Raw genomic sequence first — 27,297 nt, forward strand, 5'->3', positions numbered from 1 at the left:
TGTGCTGGACAAAAAATCTGAACCATGGTGGCCCCACCTCATAACTTAAAGGATCTGCTGCTAATATCTTGGTGCCAGATTCCACGGAACACATTTAGTGGTCTTGTGCAGTCCATGCCTTGATAAAACAGAGTTGTTCTGGTGGCACGGAGGGGATCTGCACAATACTAGGAAGGTTGTTTTTAATATCATTGCTAAGAACATGCTAAAAACAATCCTCATATTCACCATGTGATCCTGATAGTGCTCAGTTCAAAGGTCATGCGTGTCACATGTAGATGATTAAGTTTGGAGCCCTTTTTGCCTCTCACACTAATTCTGTGTCCTCCCCATTTCATTCTCTCTTGTCCCAGTCTCGAGTGGCCCATAGACAAGGACAAGCTGACCCTCCCCAAACACACAGACACCCCTCCTAGGTAGGTGCCAAGGTGCTGTGTGCCAGATGACATGTGGATGGATCCTGGCCTGTTAGTGTGTTTTCTGCAGTCTGCCGTTGGTCTGGCTGGACACGCTCCAGACGTCTGTTCACAATTTACGTTCTGCCAAAAGTACATGTAATACTGTTTCTTGTTTGCTGTTTCAGCAGAATTAAGCATACATGACATTAACTGCTGGGGAAAGAAATGCCATCATCATCTTCACAGCCTCAGTGTGTTTAAGCTGCCAAACACCCCAGATGCTATAGCTGAGAAGGAAGGATCAAATCAATCGGCTTATCAGCACTTTCTTCAAGTGCATCCCTATGACGCCGTCAGTCAATCAGATGTCTTTTTATACTGATCCACCATTCAGCTCTGCCATGGCATGCTGTGAATGTGGTGGGTCATTGTATATCATCAGTGGAATTTATGATGAACCCTCGTCCAGCTTCCCGCACCTTCAGACATCCCTTTGATCTGACAGGGCTATCCAACTGTAGAAGCATTGTCTGTTGGTGTTCAGCTGCTTAGTGGGAGGTGGTCTCCCCCATTTTAAAGTCGATGGCATGGGTTCTGTCACCCCCCCCCCCAGCAGGCCCCCATCCAGGTCCCCTGCCTGACCTCCATGGACACCCCCGTCACCATACGGGAGGTCTGGCCTCTACAGCCTCTCTCCCCCCTTTCCTGTCACATTGTGGGGTCCAGGTTAGAAGCTGAAAGACAGATGATATTCACTCATTATTGGAAGTGGTACTGCTAAACCCAGTCCACATGCACTGGAACTAGATATGCATGCTTCTGGCTTTGATATGGGGTAGGGCACAATGTAAAAGGAAGGGCGCTATATAACAGTAAATCAAAATGAAGTTAATCAATTAAGAAACAAACATACAAATAAAGATGTGCATATTGCATACAGAAATGTATACATAGATGTATGTACATGCACATGCCCATATCAAGCACTCACACATGCATGCACATGCATCCCAGCTTATGCCTGCTATTTCTGGGGCTTGGGGCTAGGAGTGATGGATCTCACGTGCTAGAAGGCAGCATGTATCTGTAATTGCACCCAGGCCTGTGGGGCTCAGTGGTCCTGGTGCTAACTCCAGCCTCTGGCAGAAATTAGGTTTAGAAAGCTGTGCTGGCAGCAGGTAGGGCAACCGGCATTCCCTTAAAAGTACCATTGAGTGAGAGCAAAGCCCTTGGAGTCCCACGCTGGACCTCACAGCCCCCATTCCGTGTGACCATTTGCACCTGCCCAGTGCCACTTTCTGAAGGCTGTGTTCATAGTAAAAGCAACACATGTTCACCAGCTTTCTTTCCTTGGGCTGTTCCAGGGATGCACTCTTTGGGGAGGCAGGACCCCTATCTTTGCCAATGTGTTCTCCAAGTTACAGCATATATTTACACGCACGCACACACACACATGTGTGTGCACAAACACACAGCATCTCTACATCCTATATTCTCTATGATTAGGCAGCAGTGTGCAGCCTGCCTTCTTGATGAATGATATCTTATGAAAAATAATAAACATGATGAGAAAAGAAAGTTATGTGAATCAGACAATGAAACAAGTGAATGCTGTGTTCTTATTATGTCAGCAAGAGAGGCACGTTTCCTTGTTAACCCACAGTATGGATAGACTGCTGAAACTGACTCAAGAACTGTTTCAGTATGCAGTAACTCCATATATTTTCTAAGGAAAGATAAATGTAACCAAGAGTTAATTTCTCCATAAATATCTTCTACATAAATTTCAGCGGTGACGCTGGGGAGATACAGTGGCAATAAGATATCTTAATATGTCCTTGAAGTAACCCTTGAATTTCAAGCCATGACCCAATTTTGAAAGACAAACGCTGACACCAAGTGGACAGCTAATGTATTGCATGTTTCCAGTCCAATCATACAGCGTGGGGTTTACATTTATTTTCATAGTAACTCAATAACCCAAAGTCAGCTTTGCGCTATCAGGTGCTTGGAGATAGATTGTCATTAATATGTCCACAAATTTGAAAATACACTCACTGTATCTTTTTCCTGTTTTTACATCAGGTCAACGGAAGTTGATTTTATTTGACAGCATTTCCTGAGCTCTTGACAAAAAGACAACAAAGCTTCAGTTCACAGAAATATTCCATCCATCCAACCATTTTTAATTACTGGTCATTCCATCATGGTCATGGTGGTTCGAAGTTCCAGGCAATATATGTCTTGTACAAAAGAGCAGCTCACCACATACCAGATGGACCAGGGTAAAGGAAGGATACACTCTTTCACACAGCTGTCATTCAGCGCTGCTTTTATTGTTTGAATCTTTCAGAAACAACAATGCCATACAATATAATGTAATTTGAACACAGACCAACATAATGTACAGCCACAGCACCACAATCACATGCTCCAGGTCATTAACCAACTGGATAAACACCGGTGAACAAGTGTTCATGTTCACTGTGTTAACTGTCCATTCACCTCCTTCTTCTTCACACGAATGGCTTTGTCATGCTGGATATAATACTGATGAGTAGGATAACTCTCATTGTCTAAGACGCATCACAGATAGAAGCCCAGCAATACAAATGCCAGAAAGTTTCTCAAAAGGTGTCAATGGTAAGGTTAGTTAAAGCTCTGAGAATTAGTTTTAAGAAGAGGGCCATGAGGTGCACCTTCTTCACTAAATTTTAATTATTATCTGGAACGTATGCATCATAATGAAAATTCAGCTGCCTTGCTATCATTTGAAAATGCAAGGGTTACTGTCAAATTAAAATGTTTTGTCCCCTCTCATATGTAACTTCCATATGATCTTGGGGTAAAACTAGAATTATTTACTCAAAGGAAAAGTAAGAGAGTGAAGGAAAGGACTCATGCAAAGAGACATAAAACAGCATCATACATATGTAGCTTTCAATACTGCAATCCCCAAGGACACCTCAAAGTGAGCTGATATTTGCTGATGAAATATCAAAGCATATAGCTTAGGTACAGTATGACTCAATATCTTTGGCAAATAGGAATATATTTAAACCCAAACAGGTCCAGCTGGCATAGTTTGGCATGCATTTTGCACAGTGCATAGTTTGATTTAGTTTGCATCTGAAATATGTCTTCAAAGACTGGCCATATATACACATATCACCTTCTGCATGTATGTGGTCTCACAGAAAACATCGTTTACATTTTGTTTGATCTCACTCTGATTTAGGGATTATACTGAGTACAAACATCAGTGTCAATTGTTTTTGTATGTGCTTTTAAATGTCATAAATAAAAAAAGCTGCAAAGCACAGACCACCACAGGGTGGCGATAATGACCTATTGCCCTGTCGGATCGCCCAAAAACAGGCAGTCCAAATATGCATGGTGTTTCATTATTCCACAGCAGCGCCCTTCCATTATGAGCAATGACCTACTGCAGCAAATAACTAAAAAAGTGCATCAGTGTGCTAACACGCCATAAACAGCGAAATGTTTTGCTCTTGGGAGTGACGTATCGACAGAGCTCCTACGGCTGCCATGGTATAAAAAAAATAGTCTCATAGTAATGCGTGCTCTCGAGTTAATTGATGCGCTCCGTTTATTAATCAGTGCGGTAGAGTTGTAATTCGTGCCAGTGATCCGTGCTGTCGAGTTAGTAATGCGGTCGCTCGAGTTACTAAATCGTGCGTTGTAAGTGGTGATTAATTCGAGTGTACGATTTACTACCTCGAGCCCACGCATTACTACGAGACAATATATTTTTCTATCATAACACCTATTGGGGCTCCGTACCTATTCCTTACGCTATTAGCAAAAAGGTTATTTCATAAGAATGGATCATCATTCATATTTAAATCATTTATCATAAGCCGGTTCTAGTTCAAATGATACTGCTGAAGCTTTTTAAGTGCTGAAAAAAACTGAGGAAGAAGTTCTGCACATGGTGACAGGCTTCACCATACATACACTTTACAAGGTGTGTGTGTGTATATATACTGTATATATATATATATATATATATATATATATATATATATATATATATATATATATATATATTATTTTTTTTTTATTATTATTATTTTTTTTTTTTCACAGTGGTACCTCAGTTATCGAACTCATTAGAACTAGAATTTCTTAAAAGTCGAACCGACCAGTTTGAAAAAATATTACCTAGAGCTCGATCTGAGATAGCTTGTACGCGCGGGGAAATGAGTCATGCGGCACGTCTCTCTGGAAACAAAGGGTAACTCTTAGGTCTCAGCCTTGCATTAGCTGTGATAGCATCATGCATGTTTACATAAGCTGAATACATTTATTTAGACAGTAAAAATACATTTTGACAATGATAGACAGTAACAGTAATTATTATTATTATTATATAATAAAATACATTTAAAAATAAAGATTTCTTATTCATTATTTTAATATTAATAACAAACCATTAATACGTTTAATTATAATAATATTGTTGTGCCTAGTGCGGACAGAACGGAGACAAAGGCGCAGACGTCAGGGTATCGGGGAATACGAGGTTTAATTACAGGTAAGGCAGGCTAAACGCAGATGGACAATACAATGACCCGACTGGGGAAACAAACTGAAACGCGGACGAAATACAGAGCTAGGACTAATGACAACAACCAGAAACAGCTGATCACAGGAGGATTACACACGGGGTTAACGAGGGGGCGTGGCACACGGAAGGAGCGGACGATTGGGGCAGGACACATTATTTGGATACATTTATTTTCTTACTTCACAAATTACTGTTTTGATATATGTGCTTAGATGTGTTTAGTACAGTATATGCTCTTCTTGTTTTATCCAGTTCATTTTGTGTTTAAATACTTAAAAATAAACATATTTTGGGGGACGGGAACCAATTAATTGGTTTTCCATTATTCCTTATGGGGAAAATTCGATTACAACTCGATCCAGAGTTCTGAACGGATTAAATTCGAGTTCTGCGGTACCACTGTGTGTGTGTGTGTGTGTGTGTGTGTGTGTATATATATACACACACACACATTTGAATGATTTTAATTGTAGTGAAAATAGTTATTTCAATGCGGTAATCATGATGTTGAACATACATGTATATATGAGTTAATACACAGCAACATAGTCAAAAAATAAATACTTTAGTAAAGTAATTCTGTGATTTGTGTTATGTGTGTATCAAGATCTGTTTCATATACAATTCCCCCGTCCAAGGCCCTCCTAACCTGACACAGAGTCACTGCACCTCTTTCGAGTACACCTGGAAATGAATCACTACTGACATCTTGCACATGCAGTTGGAACGCTAAGCCCATCTATAAAATCAAGCTGTCGAACAAATGCATCCATCTTGGTTCTAAAGTATACAGCAGGCTGTCAGAGATGCTCGGGGTAAAGGAGCCTGGTGGTGGTGCCCTGCTCAGCGCTGGAGGACCCCAACCTCATTCAGAAGCTCCTTAGTGGTGTTTTACTGTGATATCTGAAGTGTGCCTCACACTTGGGGTGGGCCACCCACAAAGGTGAGTCATGCTGGGTTCAATTATTGCACTAATTTAATGAGCACTAGAGATCGTGGAGACATCTCTCAGCGTGTGACCCTACCAGGAGCGAACGACTGTGTAAGCAAAGACATGTGTGACCAAGAAGTCTACAGAGATGTTGCCCCAAGTAACAAGTACAACCAAGTCCTGAGCTTCAACAAAGTGACATTAATCTGCCCCGAGACCCCACATCTGTGTCCTGTGCAATGGGGATTTGACCCGCTCCCCCACACTCCTGCCCACTAAATGGACAGAAATCCCATGTCATGACCAGCAGTCCATGACTTCAGGCAGCAATAATCAAACCTCGCTGTTGAGAGCCAGAATTAAGTAAGCTGTGGCTGAAATTAAGGACTGACTGCTCAAGCTTAGAGAGAGTCCTAAAAAAGTCACTATAGAATAATTAAAGGATCTATACAATATATTTGGTGTGTGCTTTATAAGAAAGAAGTGTTTTTACAGCACTGACAGTGATAGACAGAGCCTGGAATGGCCTGGAATGGCCTGGAATATCCCACTGCACATGATTACTGCAAATGGCTACCGAGGATATACCAAGTTGAAACATTAAAGAGCTTGAACAGGCTTAGTGGCAAGATGACAGATAACGTTTAGGAAAAAAATTAAGACAAAGGCTTTTGTCTTGGCTTTAGAAGTCTTTTAAGCATGTTAGCAGTAATAAATATGTGTTTTGAATTTATTCTTTACTTTGATGAATTAATCTAAAGCCCTTAAAAAGCCCATTTTTTCTGTCGACGTTGCTTTTCCATTGGCTGTTTGTTTAGCTCGTGTTTTTCCTTCGGTACTATGCACTGACATCATTTCCTTTTACTTTGATGTCTTAGGAGATCTGCTACCTGACAACTGTACAGCGTCCCTGCTTGTTCAGAATAAAGCCAAAAAAGGGAAATAAACAGAAACAACAAACACAGAATGGCAGCGTGTCAGAGTTCAGGGGTGTACTGGGAGAAGTGGCAGCCAGGGGAGATTAGCGCTTCTGCAAACCAGTCAGGACCTTGGAGACGAAGCTGACGATGGCCAAGGCTGGCTGTTCAGAGTCCATTTCTGCAAACAGGTGACTCACGTTGTCTGTCATGCTGCCCTGCTTCCGGGCTATGAACCCAAAGAATCTGACCAAGACAAAGTTGAGAATTGCTAACAAACACTTTAAAAACCACAGATCAACAAATGAAACATCTATAAAGTCTTCATATAGTGCTTGATTTTAAATAATACATACTGTACATACTATCCATTTATCCACCATCCAAATTCTAACAGCTTATCCCAGTGACAGGGAGATATACAGCATATAATATATAACTTCAGTTTAAAAAAGCATTAGAACAACTTTCACTTAAAATCTCATCTCCCTCCTATATAGATAAATCTCAGGGAGTCCTTGCAGGAGGATCCTGTCATCACTAGGGGGTTGCTAAAAATGATGTTTGGACTCTGAGTCTAACCGTGATTAACACTCACTTTGCAGAACCGCCCTCTGCCTTCTTCCACCTGTAAAAGCATTTAAAGACACACGGTCATCCCTCATCAGCTGACTCAACCTCAGGTAGTACTATTGCCGCACTTTGCCAGCACTCAGACACTCACTTCCTGTCCTGGGGGTCGACGTCACAGAAGGTAATGGTGTTCATGGGATAGTGGCGTCGGAAGAATATTCTGGAGGGAAGGAGATGAAGCAAGGTTAGTTTGTGGCCGGCACGTGGCCCTCAGATGATGACCCCCCCTCATCATGTTAGGCAGCATCAGGGAGACCATTTCAGCTGAGTGTCTACTTAGGTGACACATCGGTGACATCAAACTATTCAACAGATACCATCAGGGAGGACACTGGTCAGTTCTTGTAAAATCACCTCCACTGCCACCGTCCCCTGACCCTGACTCACCTCCTCTGGTTGTCAGTGAGGGTGATACCTTGTGCGGACACCTTGAAGTGGACGATGGTGGGGGTGGGTAGCGTGCTGGCCCCTAGGGTCATGGACACGGCTTTGGCCACGGCTTGGGGGCCCGTCAAAGACTCCATGTCCACGGAGTTTATGTACAGAACGTTACATGCTGCAGGAGAGCAAAGACAGCGACAAAGCCTTCCGATCAACATAACATCATGTCTGAACTGCAGGAGGTGTGATCGCTCACCTGGTGTTGAGGTCTGATAGCTGTACTGGGTGCCTGCTGAATGGGCAGGGATTTGTTTTAGATGAATTAGGCCTGAATGAACCACCAGTTGAATCGCAGCATTAGAGCTATGTTACTGAATTATGTAGCCCAGAGATCCTGTGGTTTTCCAGCTTGATTTTACTGCAGATTCATTTCAGGGCAAATTAAACAGCATTCTAGGTCAATATTTCTGCATTTCCACACAGATGCAGTAGACACATGACACAAGCATGCATGTCTTCAGATTTCATGCCTTTTTCTGGAGTCACAGAGAGGTCACACAGGACAGGTGCGTGTGACCCAGGAGGGCCCTAGGTCACAGTTCTTAGGAACCTCATGCATAACAGCTTCGAAAAGGTCAGAGCACAAGCTCAAAGAGACACAGAGAAGCAAGCAGGTGTGTTTACCGTAGGATTCAGCTAGGGACCTCTGCCCTACACTCACTTGAAAGTGACAACAGAATTCATTTAAAATGTGAAGAGCTTAGTCAGTCACAGATGATTCTTATGAGGTCACAAAGGGGGGTCCTTACCTGCACCCTGCCTCAGTAGATTTGATGTGATGTCACTAATAGAGGCCATGTCCAAGCGCTCCACAGAAAAATCTACAGGGCAAAAAGTAATTTAAATTCACACCCCCTACTGATCCCGAATGAAAACTGTCAGCAGGATCCCACCCCTCGCCATCACAGCCACACCCCTACTGATTTTCAGGCACACCTCTCCCTCAGAATGGCCCTGACCCTCTGCCATCACAGTCACATGCTATACTGATCTCCAGCCAGCCTCCTACTTATTCCCAGTCAATATGGTCAATGCTGTCATCTCAGCCACACCCACTGAATAATCTAATTTCACACCATCACTCTCATCATGACCACATTACTCTGTTCTTGCCACACCTACTATAACAATATATGAAACTACTATGACCCTACTGCTGGATGGTGGGTTAGAATGCAGACTGGTGTCCTGACCTCGAGTTGGGATGAGCAGGGTGCAGGGTAGGGCCAGTGGGGTGATGGAGTGCTGGTACACCAAGGCAGACAGACACCCTGCGGAGGACAGGATGTTACTATGAAATTCACCACAGCCAGACCACAAGCACAGCTCTCTTTTGGGCTAAGCGCGGCTGTAGCTGTATAGATACTGCATTTGACAGAGTCTCTAGGGAGGGAGGGGCCCTGCCCCATGACCCAAGGAGGGGAGTCTGTCATGGTTCATGTCAGCAACCTTTAAACAAACCTGAAAACAGCAGTTGACTGTTTGATTTTAGCTTTGATGATTAGACTAAACATTTGGGAAATATCTGTAGTGAAAGGTTTGTAATAGGTAAAAAATGGTTGAAAATGTATTTATTAATCATTTGTTTGACATCAGAACAGATCTGTAGTTAAAAATGCATACCCTACATACTACTCTCCGTCTGCTGTATAACAGTACAGTCTTTTCAAGGCAGTTTTACACTACTCAGTTTCAAGTGCATGTAGTGAAAGTCCTTTGATCTGTTATTCTGTGAACGACGGTGCATGTTCTTCCTCCTCTGACACCATATTCCCACTCACCAAAGTAGGGCTCGTTGGGGCAGCCCTTCAGCTTCACTCCCCTGGGGCTTGTCTCGATTAGGAAGTGCCGCACTAGCTCGTGGGCTGTGTCACTACCTGTGGGACAGAAGGACACAGGTGGGATTCTCTTTTGGACAGATAGTAATAGTAATCAGTGGTGTAAATAGTGAAATAGATCTAAGGACAGTGACAGACACTGTGAGACAAGGGGCAGAATCGCACCTTTGTCACTCTTTTGCACAGTGGGTGGGGGCGAGGCCACCTTCATAGCCAAGCCATAAGCACCCCGGAAGGAGTGGCTGTCGCGGATGACGAAAGTGCCGGGTTCGCGGTCTTTTAGCATGTCGATGGCTGTCAAGAGGAAGAGGAGGGAGGGGAGGAAGGGCAGGTTGCTGAGCCTGAGCCCGCGGTGTTACATAAAACTGCTTAATAGTAACTTCAGTCCAAGGAAAATGCCACTGTTTCTGCTGTTAGGAAAGAAAGTAGCACAGCAGGTTATGGATCTGCAGGTGATCATGTGATCATGCTGAGTGCTGCTCAAACCTGAACACAGCAGGTCTCACAACCTGCTGCCCGCCCTCCTCCCCTGTGCTTACCTTCCTCTCGGGAGATGTCGGGCTTGTACCAGAACCGGGAAGTGCCCTGCACAAACTTCACGCTGAGATGGTTCTCTGGGCCTCCTTCTGCAAGCAGTGCATAGCCATGAGCAGTGGCGTGGTCCCTTGTTATAGCTGGCACGCAGTAGGACACTCATGCTTACCGCACGTGGAGAACCTGGAGAAGTCAGACAGGGTGTGGACCAGCCTGGTGCTGGGTGTGCTGTAGCCGCTGGATGGGGGCGAGGGGGCCGTCGCTTTGCCATTGTAGGAGGGTATAGTTGAAGGTCTCTCGCCCCCATTGGACATGCTTCGCTTGCGCGGGAGTTGTGGCTGCGTGCCCAAACTGCCCAAGGGCACCATGTATGGGGGCAAACTTGGAAAGGTGCCCCCTACAGGCACATCGGGGGTGACATAGCCACTTGATGAGGACTGCCCATCCGTGCCATAGCTGCATGGGAAGGAACCGCCTCCAGGCCCAGGCTCGCTGCCATTGGCTGGCTGCCCAAGCCAATCCGAGGTCAGGCTGCTCTGACTGGTCAGCTTGGGCCAAGAGGCAAGGCTATGGGGCGTGTTTGTAGCCACTGAGTGCTGGAGCATGCCAGGGCTCCCAGGGGTGGCCAGGACAGGGGCAGCCTCTGGCAGGCATGGCCCATAGTCAGCTGTAATATAGCTGCTTGTGGCGGTGTCTGAGCCAGAGGTCGGGTACGAAGAAGAGGGGAGGCGGTAGGCGGTGTCTGGGTGGTGGGGGCTGGGATCCCCTAGGGGGTGAGTAGGGGGAACAGTCCACAGGCCACTGTCAGCAAAGGGGTAAATTCTGAAACAGATCAGACATCAGTGTTTCTCAATAAAATCTCCAGGAGGAGCTCATACCGCTGATTGCATTGTTACATCTTGCAGGGAATGCCCTATCATAAAGCACTCTGTGGGTTATGTACACATGCCGTTTGCAGCCAGTCAGCTTTGGAGCACATAGCTATGGTTAATATAAACTTCTGTACCTTCTATGACATGAAAGGTCCGCCCCACACTAGTAATACGATGGCCATATGTGGAAATTAGCGGGAGAAATGAATTTGAGAAAGCACTTCTTTACACAGCGTGTAGTTAGAGTATGGAATAGTCTTCCTGTTAGTGTAGCGCAAGCTAAAACCCTGGGGTCCTTTAAATCAGAGCTAGATAAAATTTTAATAACTCTGAACTATTAGTTAAGTTCTCCCCAAACGAGCTTGATGGGCCAAATGTAAATTTCTTATGTTCTTAATACAATCAAGCGCTATAATGCATTGTGGGTAGCACAGACATGAAGATCACTTACCCATCAGAACTTGGAATGGGGCTACCGGAAGATAGAGGGGGGTTCATGGTATAGAAGGGGGTGTTTTGCTTTGCAAGGCTGTCAGTGGCATAACTGGGGGCTGAGGGGGCCCCTGCCGGCTTCCCCCCACTGACGGCAGCGGCACTACGAGCTACAGACTCCACGTAGCTGCATGGCTCTGTGGATAGACAGTGCACTGCTAGCACACAGATGCAGGATGAGTGATTGCCATGGCAATGATACTCCAAAACGGCAGAGGTCCCGTTAAGGCTTAAACGGTCCAGGTGAGATATCAAAACAAATTCATCATTTATGTTTCGTGTATTCTTGGTGTATGAAATCCAAGTGATTTGGCTCTTTACATTCTTCATATTGAAGCAGTTGTATGTATGAATGAGTGACAAAAATGCAGACCAACCTCAAATGGGGGTGCAATATTATGTTTAAGAGCAACAACTGAATCTAAAGCAAAGGTGTGTCGGTGGCATGGGGGGTAGGGGATTGTGGTGACTTTCAGATCTGGGGGGGGAATATGTTGGGGGCTGGTGAAGTTATTCATTACCATGGAGGTCTTACCTTCCTCTCCATATTCTAGAGGGTTAGCTGCTGAGTCTGGCAGCAAGGGGGGGGAGGAACAGATGTTTGAAAGAGGAAACAGAGAGAGAGAAAAGGAAGTGACTAACTAGCTGTCTGTTGCTGTGGGGCCAATCGGAAAATAGATGGTAAGTTTCAGATTGAACTGTAAAAATGCCATCAGCTGTAGAAAGAACAAGAAGAACTGCTTTTGACAGGAGAAAGACCCATATGAGAGCGAAGAGGGGTTGTTATGAAAACTGCGAGACATTGAAAATGTACGACTATTAAGCAGATGCTTTTATCCAAAGTGATGTATGACTGAGAAGACAGGGTTACTGGCCCACCATGGGATGGTGAGCACAGTGTCCTACATCTGCCCCCCTGCCCCCGCACACCACCACTTCCCAACCCACCCCCCCAGAAGGACTAGCAGATACTGACCTGAGCCACTCTGCTGCAGCAGGATCTCAACGGGGTTGTGGGGCTTCAGGCCCAGGGCAGAGAGAGGTGTCTTGGCCAGGCCTGGAGGAGAGCGGCCTGTAGGGGTGTTGGTGGTGGGGGGGGGGGGGGTGTTAGCCATCGTAAATCCCATTAAGGCACAGGGCCTTCTACTGGACATCAGGGTGCATCAAAATGTTCATAGGAAAATGGGATCATGAAGGCAGCACATGCTAGTTGAGTGCTATCAACACAGTACAGTGAGAATGGTGCGGAAGCCAGTGGCAGTATGTTATGCTCTACAGCAACATCATGCATGGGTGGGGGGAGGGAATAGTGTGACTGTCACAGGCCCAGTGGTGGTGGAGGGGGGAGTTGTCAAGTAGGCACAGCATGCATAGGGGGCGCAAGGGTGGTTAGTGCTCCTGGAGCCTGACCTCAGAGTAGAGCTCAAAACACAAAGGATGCAAATGGAAACATAGAGTTACATGATCAGAGCCAAGCCAGACAGGGAGGTGAGGCAATGAGGATCTTTCACAGTCCGTGTCACATGACTTTCATAATCCTGATATCACAGGGGTAAAGCTGTATAATACCCAGCGACTTGGGGGGTAGGTACGGCTGAGCCTCCGTGTCTAAAGCTGGGCTGCCTGATGTCTGTCATGCAGCCAGCAGTGCCACCCACAGTTGGGCGGATGCCGGTGATCACCACTTACCAAAGAATCCAAAACAATTCCTTATTTCTGTAGCATAAAGTACCCCCTGGGTGGGGCTTGGCTTGGGTGGGGCATTTGGAAAGTGGGGGGTGGGTTATGCTACTGAGGAGGAGAGAGCCGTGGTGATGTCACTCTACTGCAGCCTTAATGATCCGCATGATAATAAAGAGAGAGAGAGAGAGAGACCACTCCCAGGCCTTCCCAGAAGCTGTCCAACGGAATTATGGGAAAATTCCCAGGTGACTGCTGAGCTAAACATTAGCCTCAGCCATGAAATGAGCTAATTTTGTCCTTATTTGAGTTTGACTGGGGTGTCCTAATTCCACATGTCTTCCTGTTAGCTTCCTAGAAAGATGCCTTTTTATGTAAGGGTCTCTGTCATCTGACTTTTATTCACACTTAATTAAGAACCTGACCAACTTGGTGGAAGGTTGAGAAGATGAAACACTTCCACATACTAGGCTAGGAGATCAGCTCCACATGACCATGTCATATGACTGCTTATATTCACAGTCATGTGACCACCTCCATGATATGCATTCAACTCCAGACAAATGTATGATGGATAAGGAATGCCCTGGAATGGGAGGAGCCATTTCTGATTCAGGATAATAAGTTCTTGGAGCAACCAAAGTTAATCCTAAAATAACAAGCAATCTGACATCACGAATGCATGATTCTCTTTGATTGCATCCAATCAGAGACACCAGAAATGCTCAGTGCTCTCTTTCCTTTACACGCAGCACATTAAATGTTCTGAATTTAGCACAAGTGTTAAACTAAGTGTTAAACTATGTAATCTCCAGTGATTCCTTAAGAAGGAAGAATCATGATATCCACCAAGAATTGAAACCCATCACCAAATCAACAAGAATATTCCAAACCAACACCATTCTCTAATCTAATAAAAATTACAACAAATTTATTTTCAAGAATAAATTTGGTATAGACACCATGCCAATGGCAACATCATTTCATGTGAGCAGCTGGGCAGTGGCTCCTGCATATTTTTAAGTTGTTTTGAGGTATTAACACCATTACCTTGTCAGACTGCATCTTTCATGAAACTCTGTCCTATATAATTTACTGATGACAGCTGACTTACTAAGCACAGGCTTCTGTGACTTTAGAGAGAAACCCATCTTTTATGTGTGGACTGCTGTGAACCACGGCTCCCTCTTCCTGCAGAGCAAAAGAACTTACACAAATTGAAGTAAGGGGTTTGTGGAGAGACGGGGAAGGCTGGGGTCAGGGGAGGGGCCTCACCACCGGAGCTGGGCGGAGGACTGATGGGACTGTCCTCCATTTCCTCAAAGGCTTCCCGGTAGCTGTGCATCTGTCCCTGGGGGCAAGACAGGTACACACACCACACAAACACACACATAGTTATTATAAATAAAATGTATTATTATTATTATTACCATGGAGCAGTGGTACTATGCAACTCAAAGTGACTGAAATGGACCAAAAAAGGTTACATGGAAAACCTGTGCAGTGACTAATGGCAGGAGACCAGAGGATAGGGCAGAGAACCCTTGTGCTGTACCTCCTTGGGCCGTCCACCTGGGTTCTGAGCGATGGCGTTAACAAACTCTGGGGAAACACAGCGGATGGGTGAACGGATCGTGCGGCCAGGGCCACGGCCATCCAGACACTGGCCCTCGCTGTTTGTCCGGCGTCGTGTGGAGGCAGTGCCTCTGTCAGCCAATGTCTCCTTGCTTTGAACACCTGCCAATCAAAACACTGACCGCTCAGAATGGTGCCCCTACCATCTCAGACCTCCCCAAGAACTCAGTGAGGTTCTGAAGAGGAGCCGGGCTCACCTTTAAAGCCACTCCTGTCACGTCCGTTAAGATACCTGTTATCTTGTGTGGGCGAACTAACACCTGTGTTTGATTGGCAAACGTTTACTTTTTCAATAGTTAGCGTTTACTTTTTCAATAGGTAGCCCTTCATCTTCTAGTACAGGGCTGTGGTGTAAACAAAGCATCCATTCATTCATGCACAGCATTCATCTACTCATTCACAGTAAACTGTCACAATATGAATATCACTGCATTACCTTGTCCATTGGCCCGTCAGTATTGCTATGTAGAGAGTAGTACTTGGTGCACTGCAATCAGAGCACTTTCAGGCAAGCTTGTCAATCATTACTAAGACTGTCTATGGACATAATTCCCAAGAAACACTCAAACAAACACATGATCTCTCGGGCTCTCAGGCCAAGAAGATCCACCCAAACAAGCAGGGAACCAGGCAAGCAGCAGACGTCAGTTTGGGAGCAGGAGGGGAGTCACAGTGTGGGCTAATCCTATGGGAGTGGCTCAGGATGCAGCTTCTAACAGTGTAGAACATTGTGTTGTGTTTCAGTGCAGACTGGGCCACTAGGGGGCAACACAATCATGTCTTAGGAGTTCTGGGACTGCCAATCGGCTCACAGCTCACGGCTCCCATAGCTGAGCCGACAGTATGGAACAGCCACTACAAACATCCCCAGGAGCCCTAAGCTGAAAGTCCTGGCAGAGGGAGACAGACCTCAGACTCTACGCAGGACCCAGACCCTGGTGACGGGGAAGGCTAATCCATCCCAGCTGCAGGGACAGAGAATCCCAGGAGAGGTTGTTCACCCCTGGAAAAAATCAGACAAAGTTGATTCTGCTTGTTCTGTAAGTGGAATGCAAAAACGTGACTCAAACCTCAGCCCCACCTCCCCACATCTCCTGCAGAAGCATTATATTGTAAATGCCACACTGTGGGTGGGGCCCACAACCATGGTACTGACACTGGGAGTTGGGGGGCTCTACATCTCTGGAAAAAGCCAGTATACGTTGCTGTTCATGTACTGTGAAATTGGTAGCTCGTTAGTTATCAGTTACCGCCAGTCAGTTAGTAGTGTTAATGGCTGTACGGGCAGGTCAGAAAGGGACAGAATGAAGAGGACAAGTAAACAGACCAGCAAGGGAATAGGAGCGACTGTGGTCTGCTTTTGGGGTGGCCATGCTCTCCCAGATGCCCTGGATACGAGCATTGTACTCTGAACCCACAGCCAGGGGAGGTGTGGTGAGGAGGAAGAAGAGGAGGATGACAGGGCGCAGGGTTCCCAAAGTGGACAGATGGACAAAATGAGAGAAAGAGATGAAAAAAAGGTGAAAGGAGAGATTTACATGGCAGAAAACCCCATCACTGTCTGGGTTGTGTCTCATTATGGTGCCGGGGGCTTGATATACGAGGAAAGTCTGGGTCAGAAGAGAGGAGAAAGCCACCCTCTGTTTGGTGCTCTGAGATACACGGCCAGGACTAACTCTGATTATCTGAGCCTACTGGTTCCCCCTGGTGGATAAACAGAAGGACTGAGAATGGGCCTATTTTTCATAGAGGTCCATTTATTTTGCCCAAGAGATATGTAAGCTTCATTCAGAAAGTCCTTGTATTGCTGTTGAGTGTAAGGCTGCATAATATCATAGATAAAAAACAGTACTGCAATTTACCTGGATCAGGCTGTTCTCTCATGACCTCATACACTATGTTGGGATGCTTGAAATGCAGTCCCATTTGGGGGAACTCACACATCTTTAACAGGAGTTGCTCCCTTTACTGTTTATATAGGTGCTAAAATAGACCTGTATTAAAACTTATAAAAGTAAATTTTTAATTGATACTTTTACTGACCCCAATGGGTCTTTACACCTCCCTCAACTTGTTCTCTGTAGAGTAAGCTGTCTATGAAGGGCAGCCACCTGTTGTGCACCCAGGGAGCTGGGAGTTAAGGGCCTTGCTCAAGGACCAGCAGATATGCTGAGGCTAGGTTTGAACTGACGACCTTCTGATTATAGGCACAGAGGCTTAGCCCTCTGAGCCACACACTGCCCCCTTTTATTTTGACATAAGTACTAAATCTTACAAATCTTACGAAATAAACATGACATTTTAGTCCAGCTAGCCCTAGTAAAACTAACTTTAGCCCAGTTACCCTTAGCCCTGTTAGCTTTAGCCCCGCTAAGGCGCCCTTCTTACCGGCTACGCGGTGAGCCACCAGACCCTCCAGGCTGTAGCTCTTCTCTTCGTTAGGGGGGGCAGTGGGAAGGGGAGGCGGGGCATAGCCAAGACTATACTGGGACCCTGGCACTTTGGGCCCCCCCTGGAACTCATAGCCTACTGAAAAAGACCGAGTTATGGGGGGGTCTACTGGATGATGGAAGAGTGGGGGAGTATGGCCCGTGTAGGCCTCCTTGGGGGCCGTCAACACTTGGAGGAGGGAAGAGCCAAAAGGAAAGGGGCCCTGCAGAACGGAGTCTGACTGGGGTGCGGGGGGGCGCGCCTCAGGGGCCCGGGGTGGCTGAGCGATGGCAGGATCCAGTTCCAGCATGAGCATGCCGAGGTCCTCGATGGAGCGCTCCACATCCTGCTGGGAGGGGGCGGCGGGGGGCAGCTCTGGCAGGCTGTGGGTCTGCTGTTGCCAGGCATTCATGCCGCGCTGCACAGCATTTCGGCTGCTGGAGCCACGGGCAGGGGCCCTGGGGGTGGGCTCTAGAAGCAGCTCTGGCCCAGGTGCGGTTCCGAAGGAGCGGGAGCGGTAAATGGCGGCATGGCTGTAGTCCAAGTCTGGAGTGTGTGCCAGCACAGAGGAGCTGCAGCGGGCCCGTGGGCCCAACTCAGGTACCCCCGGCACATGGTGCAGACTGCCCTCCCCATTGATCACTGATTCCCTCTGGCAATAGAACTCAGGGGGTGTGACCCGATGCCCCTGGGAAGACGGGGTGCCCAGGCTGTCCCTGCTGTTGGACTCCAGCACCTCATCATCCAGGATGTCTGTCTCCCGGTCTGCGCCGCTATGTCCATTGACATGTACTTCTGCGGGCACTAGGTGGCGCAGGCCTAGCCCCGTCATAGGTGCAGGCACTGCTGGGCAGCCCGACCGTTGCATTGGTGCCTCCAGGCCCGTCAGAAGCGTCTCCAGGTCTTTTGTCTCCACTGGGCTCAGAGATTGGTTTGCCAGCACCCCCTGCTGGAACGGCTCATCGGTGCGGTCAGTCTTAATGGAGGCCGTGGAGTGCCCTGAGTCGCTGCTCACAGAGAGGGCGTTGTCACAGGCGGACAAGGCTGGGTCACCCGTAGGCAGGGTCTGGCCCGGTACCGTCAGCCCGTTTGTGGTGACGGTACTGTTAAGTGGATCCTTTCTGCGAATCTTTGCATAGAGACTGCTGTCCAGAGGACCTTGTGTGTGGATGATGTCTGGAATAAACAGCAAATAGGGAGAAAAAAGGCACATTGTTCACATTTTCCTCACAGCAAAAAATCTCAGTAAAAGAAGCCAGATGAGTAAAAAGCAATTTTACCCAGGAGTGCTCACAGGCATCACCAGCATAGCTTCATGGTGTCACCTCTGGGTCTATGTTGCTGATCTCCTTCTCCTACCCCCTCCTTCCAGCCCGGGATGCTACCTCAAACTAAACCTCTGCTTTCAGGCTGGATGGTGATGCCCTGGGCAGTGAAAGTATGGTGGAGAGGATGAAATGCCTCTCAATGCCTGCTTCTACTTTGATAAATATGCCCCATTCTTGCCTTTCCCATTCCATCTTAATGCCATCGTATCTTTGTTTTTCAGGCTGTGGACATCCCATAATGCCATCAACACGTGATCCTCCCTTCATAATGAATAAAAATTCTGTGCTATTTCTGGCGTAAAGGGCAGCATTAGCTCCAATCAAATTACCTCGTATTTGCTCAGTAGACATTGTTCTCCCCAAATCTCCTTCTTCACAGCTCTGAACACAATCCATCTATTCAGCCTTCTTATAGCAACCAGCGGGATAAGAGTGTTACTCAAAGGTACAACAGCTGGACACACCCACAAGTCAGCTCCCAAAACACGGCACTTCACAAGCAATCCACCCACACAGATGTTTTTAAAGTACATCTGTACACACACTGGGTTTTTTTTTAAGGAAAGAAGCTGAAAACAACCACTGTGAGCTCCAGGGCAGACCAGCACGCCAGGAAGGTGGGGCCCAGCTGGACATGGATATCCCACGGCTTACGACCCCCCCGCGGCCCTCAGATCTCTTTTCAAGGGCCTGCCTGATGGTTCTTCGGCGAACGTGTGGGGCACTCTGCCAGCGTCTCCTTAAACGAAGCTGCGAGGCTTGGAAAAACTGAACCTCCTCCCCATCCTCTGTTCAGGCCACCGTCACCCTGGCAACCTCCAGTTTAGTTTGCTACACATCTAATACAGGGGGCTCCTCTTGTTTTAGAAGAGACAGCCCAGCTCCCTGCTGCCCCCCGTGTTGGTCTTCCCTAAGAGTCATCGCAAGGTTCCAAAGTCGAGGGGGTACAGGGGCCACAGGGCTATAGGGCAAGTCAACATTTTAATGTTCCTCTCAAATTAGGGAAAATGCGGTACGACATGCCAAAACGCTGAAAGCACCCCCAAGCTAGAACCAAGGGGTCTGTAAAGCACCTACTTGCTATTTCCAAATCACTTTTATCACGTCCAGACTGTCCAACATGATACACCATTAGCACATTGTAAATCGAAACACTGGCAGACCCGCGACAAACTCCAGTATAAATAGTGACTTCAGGGACTCATGGGAAAGGCTCGGAGAGAAACAGAGCTCCTTTCAGTAGGAGAAAATAAGCCAAACAAAAGACAAGCGCACAGTGCGCTTACCTGTCTGTGTCCCCAGGGAGCCGCCTGGCCTTCCTGCAGGAGCTCCTCACAGACTAGCACCAGCACCTTGTATGTTTAACTGCTGCTCTCTTTAGCGGTAGTGCTCCCCCCCCCCTCCCCCCACTTGTAGAGTGTCCCAGGACTGTGTGTCTGACAGCGTGACATCACTGACAGCAAGGCGGTGCCCTCCTTCTTTCCCTCCCTCCCTCTCTCTCTCTCTTCTAATGCTCCACACCTCCATCCTGCTCCTGGTCAGACCTCTTTTCTAGGAGGCTCACACTGTTCCAGCTGTTGATGCTGCCATTGGATAATGGAAATAAATCACGCCCCTCAGAGCCAGGATAATTATTACCACACCCCTCTCAGCCAGGAAAATTCTAAGCACACTCCTCCAAACCTAGGATGTTACAGACACACCTCTCCGAATCAGGGAACTTATAACCATTCCTCTCCAAACCCAGGACATTATAGCCACACCCCTCTGAATCAGGAAAACTATAAGTACACTTCTCCAACCCCAGGATGGTATACCCTTGCCCCTCTGAGCCGGGGAAATTATAACCACACCTCTCGAAACCCAGGATGTTACAGACACGCCCATATGAACCAGGGAAATTGTAACTATGCTACCTACCCCCCCCACCCCCGCCCCCCCCAAACCAAGGACATTACTGTCATGCCCCCCTGAGCCAGTGAAATTATAACCACGCCCCTCCAAATCCAGGATGTCATAGCCACACCCCCTAAGCTGGGGACTGTCTCTTTAAACCATTAGACTGCATTTACAGATAATACACTGAAATAATGCAGTGATGTTCAGATGCTCGCGTGAGAAGTTGTCGCTGAGTGAATGGTAGAGTACCTTCCTCCCCATGAAGCACCATTATCCCCCAGCTCATGCACTGCTCCCACATGCTGGAACATGTGTGAATAACAGCTCCTGCATCGCTATAACAGGGACAGCTTCTTGTTCAAATCTGATGATAGGCACAAGGGACAAACTGTAAGCTGAGGACTGCTTGCACTTTTTCTGGCTCTAAACTTGTATGTATGTAGCTCTTTCTCAGTCCATAAACTGGCTGCACAGTATGAAATAAAAGCCACTGGCTCTCCTGGGTCATACTCTCAACCTATTCTGTGCCAGAAAACTGTTCATGTGACTGAAAGGCTGATGGTTGAGATTATGACCCTGGGCTGAAATAGGCATGCAGCCCTCAGATGGGGTGATGTGCCAGGAAGCTGGTCAGCATCCTTGGAAGGTGATGGTTCAGCAGGACAGGATGGGCGCTTTGGTGGGCCGATACTCCCCAGCACTTCAAACATTAAAGACACATGAAGGATCACAATGAGGCTAAACAGCAGCCAGAAATGTACTGGAGAGCTGCGGGTCCAACAGCAGGGCTCCTTGAGAAATAGAGAATTATATTCAGGAGCACAGGAACCCCGGAAACTAAACCCCCTCCCCAACCCGCCCCCCACCCCCAAGCAGACTGCAAAAACAAACATCAAGCAAACTGCAGAGGAAAGCTGTGCGAACAGAGAACCATCCCCCCCCCCTCCCCCCCAGACATCTGTATGCCCCCGGCCAGCCCTCCTGGTCTGACAATGTTATTGTGTCAGGTGCTGTTTGGATCAAACCTCCGAAGGGCCTGAACCTTACAGGAACCTTATGGGCACGTTATGGGCACCCAAACGGCCTGCTGACTCCCCAGGCAGTGCCACTCATTATCACAATAAAGTAGGCAGCTTATAAAAAGATAACACCTTTGCTCAAATTTAGCTCATTTAGCTCTGTGTTTCACCATGTTTTGTAAACAACAAGATTGCCATGCAAAATGACAGGACAGCATTACAGGGAGGCACAGCGATGCAATGACCCCCACCACCCCACCTGACAATACCCAGTGAGCCCACCATAACACCCATATGGAGACACAGCTTCCTGATATCATCACATGGTTTATGAAAAGTCCTCTGGTCCACTGGACCCACATATTGGCTCCTCTCTTGAACGTTCCCTGCCACAGCAGCCATACCGCCCCTCAGGAAGAAGTGCCCACCTACACAGCACTGCACTCCCAGCAGTAAGTGAGACAGAGCAAGCAAGAGACAGCAAGGGAGTGCAGGAGAGAGCTAAAGAGAGTCTGTGGTGCCCAGGCCTCTGGCTATGGACAGCGCCCCCCCCTCCCGGCACACCTAAACTATTCCAAAAATGTGTTTCCGAGCAGTGAGAGAACTCCCTGCTGTCATAGGGACACACACGATCCACACCCCCATGCACTGTCTGCCTACTCCCCCCCTTCAGGAACTTCAACATCTGCTTCCTGAGCAGACAGGCTGTTTCTAGATCTTTCTACCACAAGCGAGATGTTAAGCTGACAGCTATGAAATGTAGCTATGGCCCCGAAAATCAGTCATCACAAACCTTGCCCCTGATTTTAGTCTTTTATTCTGAGTTAAAAAAACTGACTTAAAAAAAAATAAAATGTGTGTTATTTGATCTAAATCTTGCTTTTCGGGCTGCATGCTCGGAGTGCCTTGTGGACGTTGGGCAGCTCTAAAATGACTGGCATTCCCCCCTCGTAAAAATCGAAGCACGTGTTACGTCATGTCTAGCATTTCAGAGACCTTGGCCATGATGTCACAGTCTTGTCTCTTCCTTATCAGTGTAACTGACATGATAAATGACCAGAATGAAGAGGGTTCCACACCTATATTATCCTCAGATGACATCACCGATTCCCATAGATGTGGGGGACCCTTAAATAAGTGACCTTTAACTCGAGTTATGACTCCAGTTGAGGTAATGATGTCTTTAGATATCTACAGGTTATTTTCAGATGAAACTTGGTTCATTACTTCAGACATGTAAACTGACCCCAAACCCTGCTTACCTACCAAACCTACTGCCCACACACATATATCCCCCTGCTTCCCACTCAGCAGGCACCAGCTAAACCCTCACATTATTTTCCCCTAGCTCTCTTTTCTGACTTCCGGGAGGGTCAGAGCAAGCCCCGTTAATTCCCTGCACATGTGAACTTGCAGCAGACTTGCAAAGAGCAAGTCCGAGTGTCCAACTGTCCGAGTAGAATTATTACTGGCTGCATATAAAATATTTCCACTGAAAACGACTCCTTTGCAGAGTCCAGGGGAGATTTCAGGAATCGGCACAAAGGTGCAGTGTCTGTCAGTGTCTCCAGGGTCCCACCGGGCTATGAGTGTGACACAATCAATGTATAAATGCCTGCATATCCAGTTTCACCCAGGGAGGTCACTTTCCTCTCATGTGGGGGGGGCACTCCCCAGACTATGACCCCTGCTGGAGATTGGGGAGTAATGCCTCGTATATATTACCATACTATTTACATTTTATTTAGCAGATGCTTTTATCCAAAGTCACATACATTTCAGGAAGCAGGGTACTGATAGTTCCGGCAGCAATTGAGGGCCCAACAGTGACATCACTCTGGGATTTGAACCAAAAACCTTCCGATCACAGTTCACTGTATTTCAAGTTTGTATTTCAAAGCAGCCATGGCATAGGGCTGCCCGTCTCAGTCCTCAGCCTTACCTGCTGGCAGGTCGTCACCATGCTGGTGGAAGTTCTCGTAGGAGTCCCAACGGATCAGCGGGTCCTGGGAGTTGTAGTCCACTGAGACGCTTGGTCCGTTCTCCAGGTGCTCCATACCTGATTATCACATATGCACACTGAGGACCACACTGACCAATTAACATTCAAATGGCGTTCTGTCTCCTGGGAGGTTACGAAACTTCTGAAGTTTCATGGAACTTTGTTGGGGATGACATAGGGACCACTGGTCATCGTATGACTTGCTAAAGCATCCTGTTGATCCCCGGTCCAAACTGGTGCCCCTCTAGACCTGTCCAAGGCCAAGTGTGACCTGACACAGGAAACTTTCCATAGGAGACTATCCACAGAGACTATCCACAGAGACACCAGCTGAGGCTCACCTTGGATTTTCTCTGGCCCCAGAGAGAAGACAAACTCCACTCTCCCACAGTCAGGGAATCGCTCATCTGTGAACAGGGAGAAACACAGGAGAAGACCACAGTGTTTCACACCCCACATTCTACATGTCAAACCACACTATTCCGACCTGTGGGGGTCACATGATTGCTATACACATTAAAGATACACCTCTGGCTTCCCATTCTGAATTTCATTAGAGCCAACAAGGTGCAATCAGGAGGGATTTTATCATTTTGGGTAGCTGGTTGTTTAATATGCTGTGGTCTGAACATTATACATGCCCAATACCACATGCAGTCTGTGTGCTTCTACAGGGACTCCCCCAGTGAAGTCTACCTCTGCAGGACTCATCCAGCTCCTCCTTGGTGAAGACCACATCCAGGTCATGGATGGCACAAGTGTGGAACTGGACCCGGAAGATCACGTCTCTGGCAGGGCCTTGGAACCCTTTGTGGTAGCACTTCAGCTGCCAAAAATCGATGGGGAATTCATCAGGAAAAAAACACCTACCGAGTATTGCTGACCTTCAGGTCTATGGTGGGAGGCTGCCATTCCAGGTCAATGCTGGGCAGCTATATAAAATCACAGCATCATTCTTAGCTTTATGCTGGTAAATGGCTATCATCAGACACTCACATGCCTACAGAAAACTGGGCCACCAAAGGGCAGTTTACTGAATTTAAGAGGTGTTCACATCAATCACTGTAAACCTCACTCTAGAGCAAAGAGATGAATGATTAGAAGCCCATCGATAGTCAGAATGGTGACCAGCATTGCTCCCAGTCAGTGTCACAACCTGTCTCTCTTTTCATGTAGCTATATAACTGCATCGTCTGTCCGCCCTTACCGAGCTGCCTTATCTGACACACTGCCATCCATGCCAAGGCCCATCCTGAAGCCATTAAGGTCTGCACAGGAAATTCCTGCCTTCCTGCCTGGCCAGTCACACTTTAATATGGTGCTTTCTTCATACCAGCCTCATTTTCAGTGCTACACTAAGGTCTGGTCCCATAATCCACACTAGATACAAATATGAGGTTTTCTCATGATCCTGAAGTTCACCCCAGGCTATGCAAAGCTGGTTACCTTATTGGTGAACAATGCATGCTGTTTGTTACAGTCATCATATCTCTCTGGTTTTTTGCTGCCTTTTTAAACCAGACGCACTCTGCATAACAAGCACATGCTACAGGAACAGCACAGAAGAATAACTGTTGAAGTAGCTGGATCTTTCACCAATATTTCAATACAGGGTCAGCCCAAATTACTCTGAGCAGGAAGGAAACAGAGAGAACAAGCACCTTGTGGTTTCTACTCAGCAGGAACATGGAGAAGTTCCTTAAGGAGGAGGAGCTTATTTGTGGGGGAAGAGTTAATGAGGCAGAAGCCGCTATAGGTTAGTCAACCGTGCATGATGAAACTCCACTACTTGGTCTAGCTAGGAAAAGATGTTCTACAGATTTGCCAGTTGACTATATGTTACACATCTGGGTCAATACATTGGACCTGTAATGAAGTAATGAAGAATACCCCCCCCCCAAAGGTGCATTCTCTTTCACACACATAAAGGTGCCACTGAACACATGTTATGCCTCCACAGATCCTTCATCAAGCTCTTCTGCTGTCTTTGGCTGACTCTGTTGACTCTTCGTTAAGATTTGTGGAGCACCTGTGTTTCATGTTGAGTAGATGATCCACACCCCATTAGCAGAGGCACGCTGTACATGAGAGTAGTGTGTGGAGACCTGCGTCTTACCAGAATGTCTCCTTTGAGCATGAGCCCGGGCTCAATGGTGATGCAGATGCTGGTCTGGCTGTCACCCTGGACGTTGCTGCAGAGACCAGACAGGAAATATGTAGGAGTCACTCACAGGCATGCGAGAGCCATCATTACAGGTCAGTAGCCTCTCAGAAGCCAGCAGAACCACATATGACTGGTTCTTTTTGAATGGACAGAGGGGTGGACAGATCTGCAGTGCTTCAGGGTACCTGCTGGCATCAGATTCATACCCCACACATCAGGCAAGATAACTTACTGCCAAGACAATGATTTCAGTGTGCATAAACAGCTGAGTAAAAAGATATTACCTCAGCTGTGCCTGGATTTACACAAACACACGCACATTCACCATTCGCCGCTGAAGGTCTTCATTCCCTAAGAGATTTCTCAATGGATTGATGTCATTCAATGCCACTGAAGTGTAAGAGTCCGGTCATCAATTTTGCACGCTGAAGTAGCAAAATTCTTCTGTAACCAGACTCATTAATGCCTAATATTTGCAAAGTACTTTATTAGACAGGGGCCTCTACTTCAACAGTCTTGATGAGTGCTTTGGGAACATGAGGTTTTTAAACAGTAAAATGGCCATTGAGATTCTGTATATGGACAGTGGGGATTCAGTGTTTTGCAAATCATTGTGGATGCTCTGGAAACTGCTATGGTGTCCCCATTGTTCCCTGCACCCCAAGTGGGGGAAGACTGAACCAGCAAGGCTTTGGTCTTTCACACCTCATAACTTCATTTCTTGATTACCAACTACAGGTATATCACAGATAAAAAGAGTGAGCATCACTCTTACTATATGCCAGAGGTATAAATGGGTTGCATAGCTTGGTATATCTTCAGAAAAGGACGGCAACCTGGGAGGAACAGCAACACAAAGAGGTTAGTGTCCAATGTGAGGAAGAGCAAAAACCATCAAATGTTCAACAGAAGCCCGTCAGAATGTCTGCAAGGGCTGCACAGGGCATACATGCTCACCTCCTCTGGACTCAAAGTCAGGGATCCCATGCATGATGACATGATGTAGGAACAGTGGTTTGTTGTTGATCTTTATCCGTCCTGACAGCAGGCCACTGAAGTATTGCACGTACCTGGGCCAGACAGAAGGACAGAGGATATTATTTAAGCATGCCTTCACCATTGCTCAACATGCACAACATGCTGCTGGGCACCAGCTTCTGGTTAATTATATCCCAGGCAGGAAATAGCAACGCTGAGGTTTAGCACTTTAGCTCGCTGCCAGATTCCTTTTAAAAAACCTTACGTGCAACTCGTTTAAACGAGAAGGGGTGGGGGTGTTTTGCAAAGCCAAGGGGCGTCAGCATGGACACCAGAATGGGGTGATGATGGGGAGCAGCCTCAAGGCACAGCTGTGAACGGCAAAAGGGGTCTGATGACCCGCAGCTCAGCCCTTTAGAAGAAGATCTCCGTCTGGGTCCTGTGAGCCCGTGTGGAGTTACAGGCAAGGACACGCTGTTTCAGTAACAGCAGAATTAGCTTCTGTGTGTGGAAGA

General features: G+C 47.0%; 1 protein-coding gene across 17 annotated transcripts in view; it reads right to left on the reverse strand.

The window, feature by feature from the left end:
* Positions 1–2,713: 2,713 nt before the first annotated feature.
* The window catches only part of LOC111842870 (tensin-1-like), a 61,350-nt gene continuing 36,766 nt past the window's right edge, over positions 2,714–27,297 (reverse strand). For 6 of the 17 annotated variants that reach the window (XM_023809918.2, XM_023809915.2, XM_023809927.2 and 3 more), the window contains 24 exons: positions 26,762–26,874; positions 26,580–26,640; positions 25,757–25,832; positions 24,337–24,466; positions 23,982–24,047; positions 23,581–23,697; positions 17,351–18,568; positions 16,290–16,370; positions 15,160–15,222; positions 14,883–15,064; positions 14,603–14,678; positions 12,624–12,719; positions 12,183–12,218; positions 11,607–11,784; positions 10,453–11,105; positions 10,289–10,375; positions 9,915–10,043; positions 9,693–9,788; positions 9,105–9,182; positions 8,661–8,732; positions 7,858–8,143; positions 7,562–7,630; positions 7,436–7,465; positions 2,714–7,083 (listed from right to left, as the gene is read on the reverse strand). In XM_023809918.2, coding sequence (XP_023665686.2) covers positions 6,942–7,083; positions 7,436–7,465; positions 7,562–7,630; positions 7,858–8,143; positions 8,661–8,732; positions 9,105–9,182; positions 9,693–9,788; positions 9,915–10,043; positions 10,289–10,375; positions 10,453–11,105; positions 11,607–11,784; positions 12,183–12,218; positions 12,624–12,719; positions 14,603–14,678; positions 14,883–15,064; positions 15,160–15,222; positions 16,290–16,370; positions 17,351–18,568; positions 23,581–23,697; positions 23,982–24,047; positions 24,337–24,466; positions 25,757–25,832; positions 26,580–26,640; positions 26,762–26,874 — 4,135 coding nt within the window. In that variant the 3' untranslated portion in view covers positions 2,714–6,941. Of the gene's footprint in view, positions 7,084–7,435; positions 7,466–7,561; positions 7,631–7,857; positions 8,144–8,535; positions 8,572–8,660; positions 8,733–9,104; positions 9,183–9,692; positions 9,789–9,914; positions 10,160–10,288; positions 10,376–10,452; positions 11,106–11,606; positions 11,785–12,182; positions 12,219–12,623; positions 12,720–14,602; positions 14,679–14,882; positions 15,065–15,159; positions 15,223–16,289; positions 16,371–17,350; positions 18,569–23,580; positions 23,698–23,981; positions 24,048–24,336; positions 24,467–25,756; positions 25,833–26,579; positions 26,641–26,761; positions 26,875–27,297 lie in introns of those variants that run through there. The other 11 variants (XM_023809921.2, XM_023809916.2, XM_072717120.1 and 8 more) reach the window with 11 other exon arrangements.

Source organism: Paramormyrops kingsleyae, chromosome 1, assembly GCF_048594095.1.
Source record: "Paramormyrops kingsleyae isolate MSU_618 chromosome 1, PKINGS_0.4, whole genome shotgun sequence".
NCBI lineage: Eukaryota > Metazoa > Chordata > Actinopteri > Osteoglossiformes > Mormyridae > Paramormyrops > Paramormyrops kingsleyae.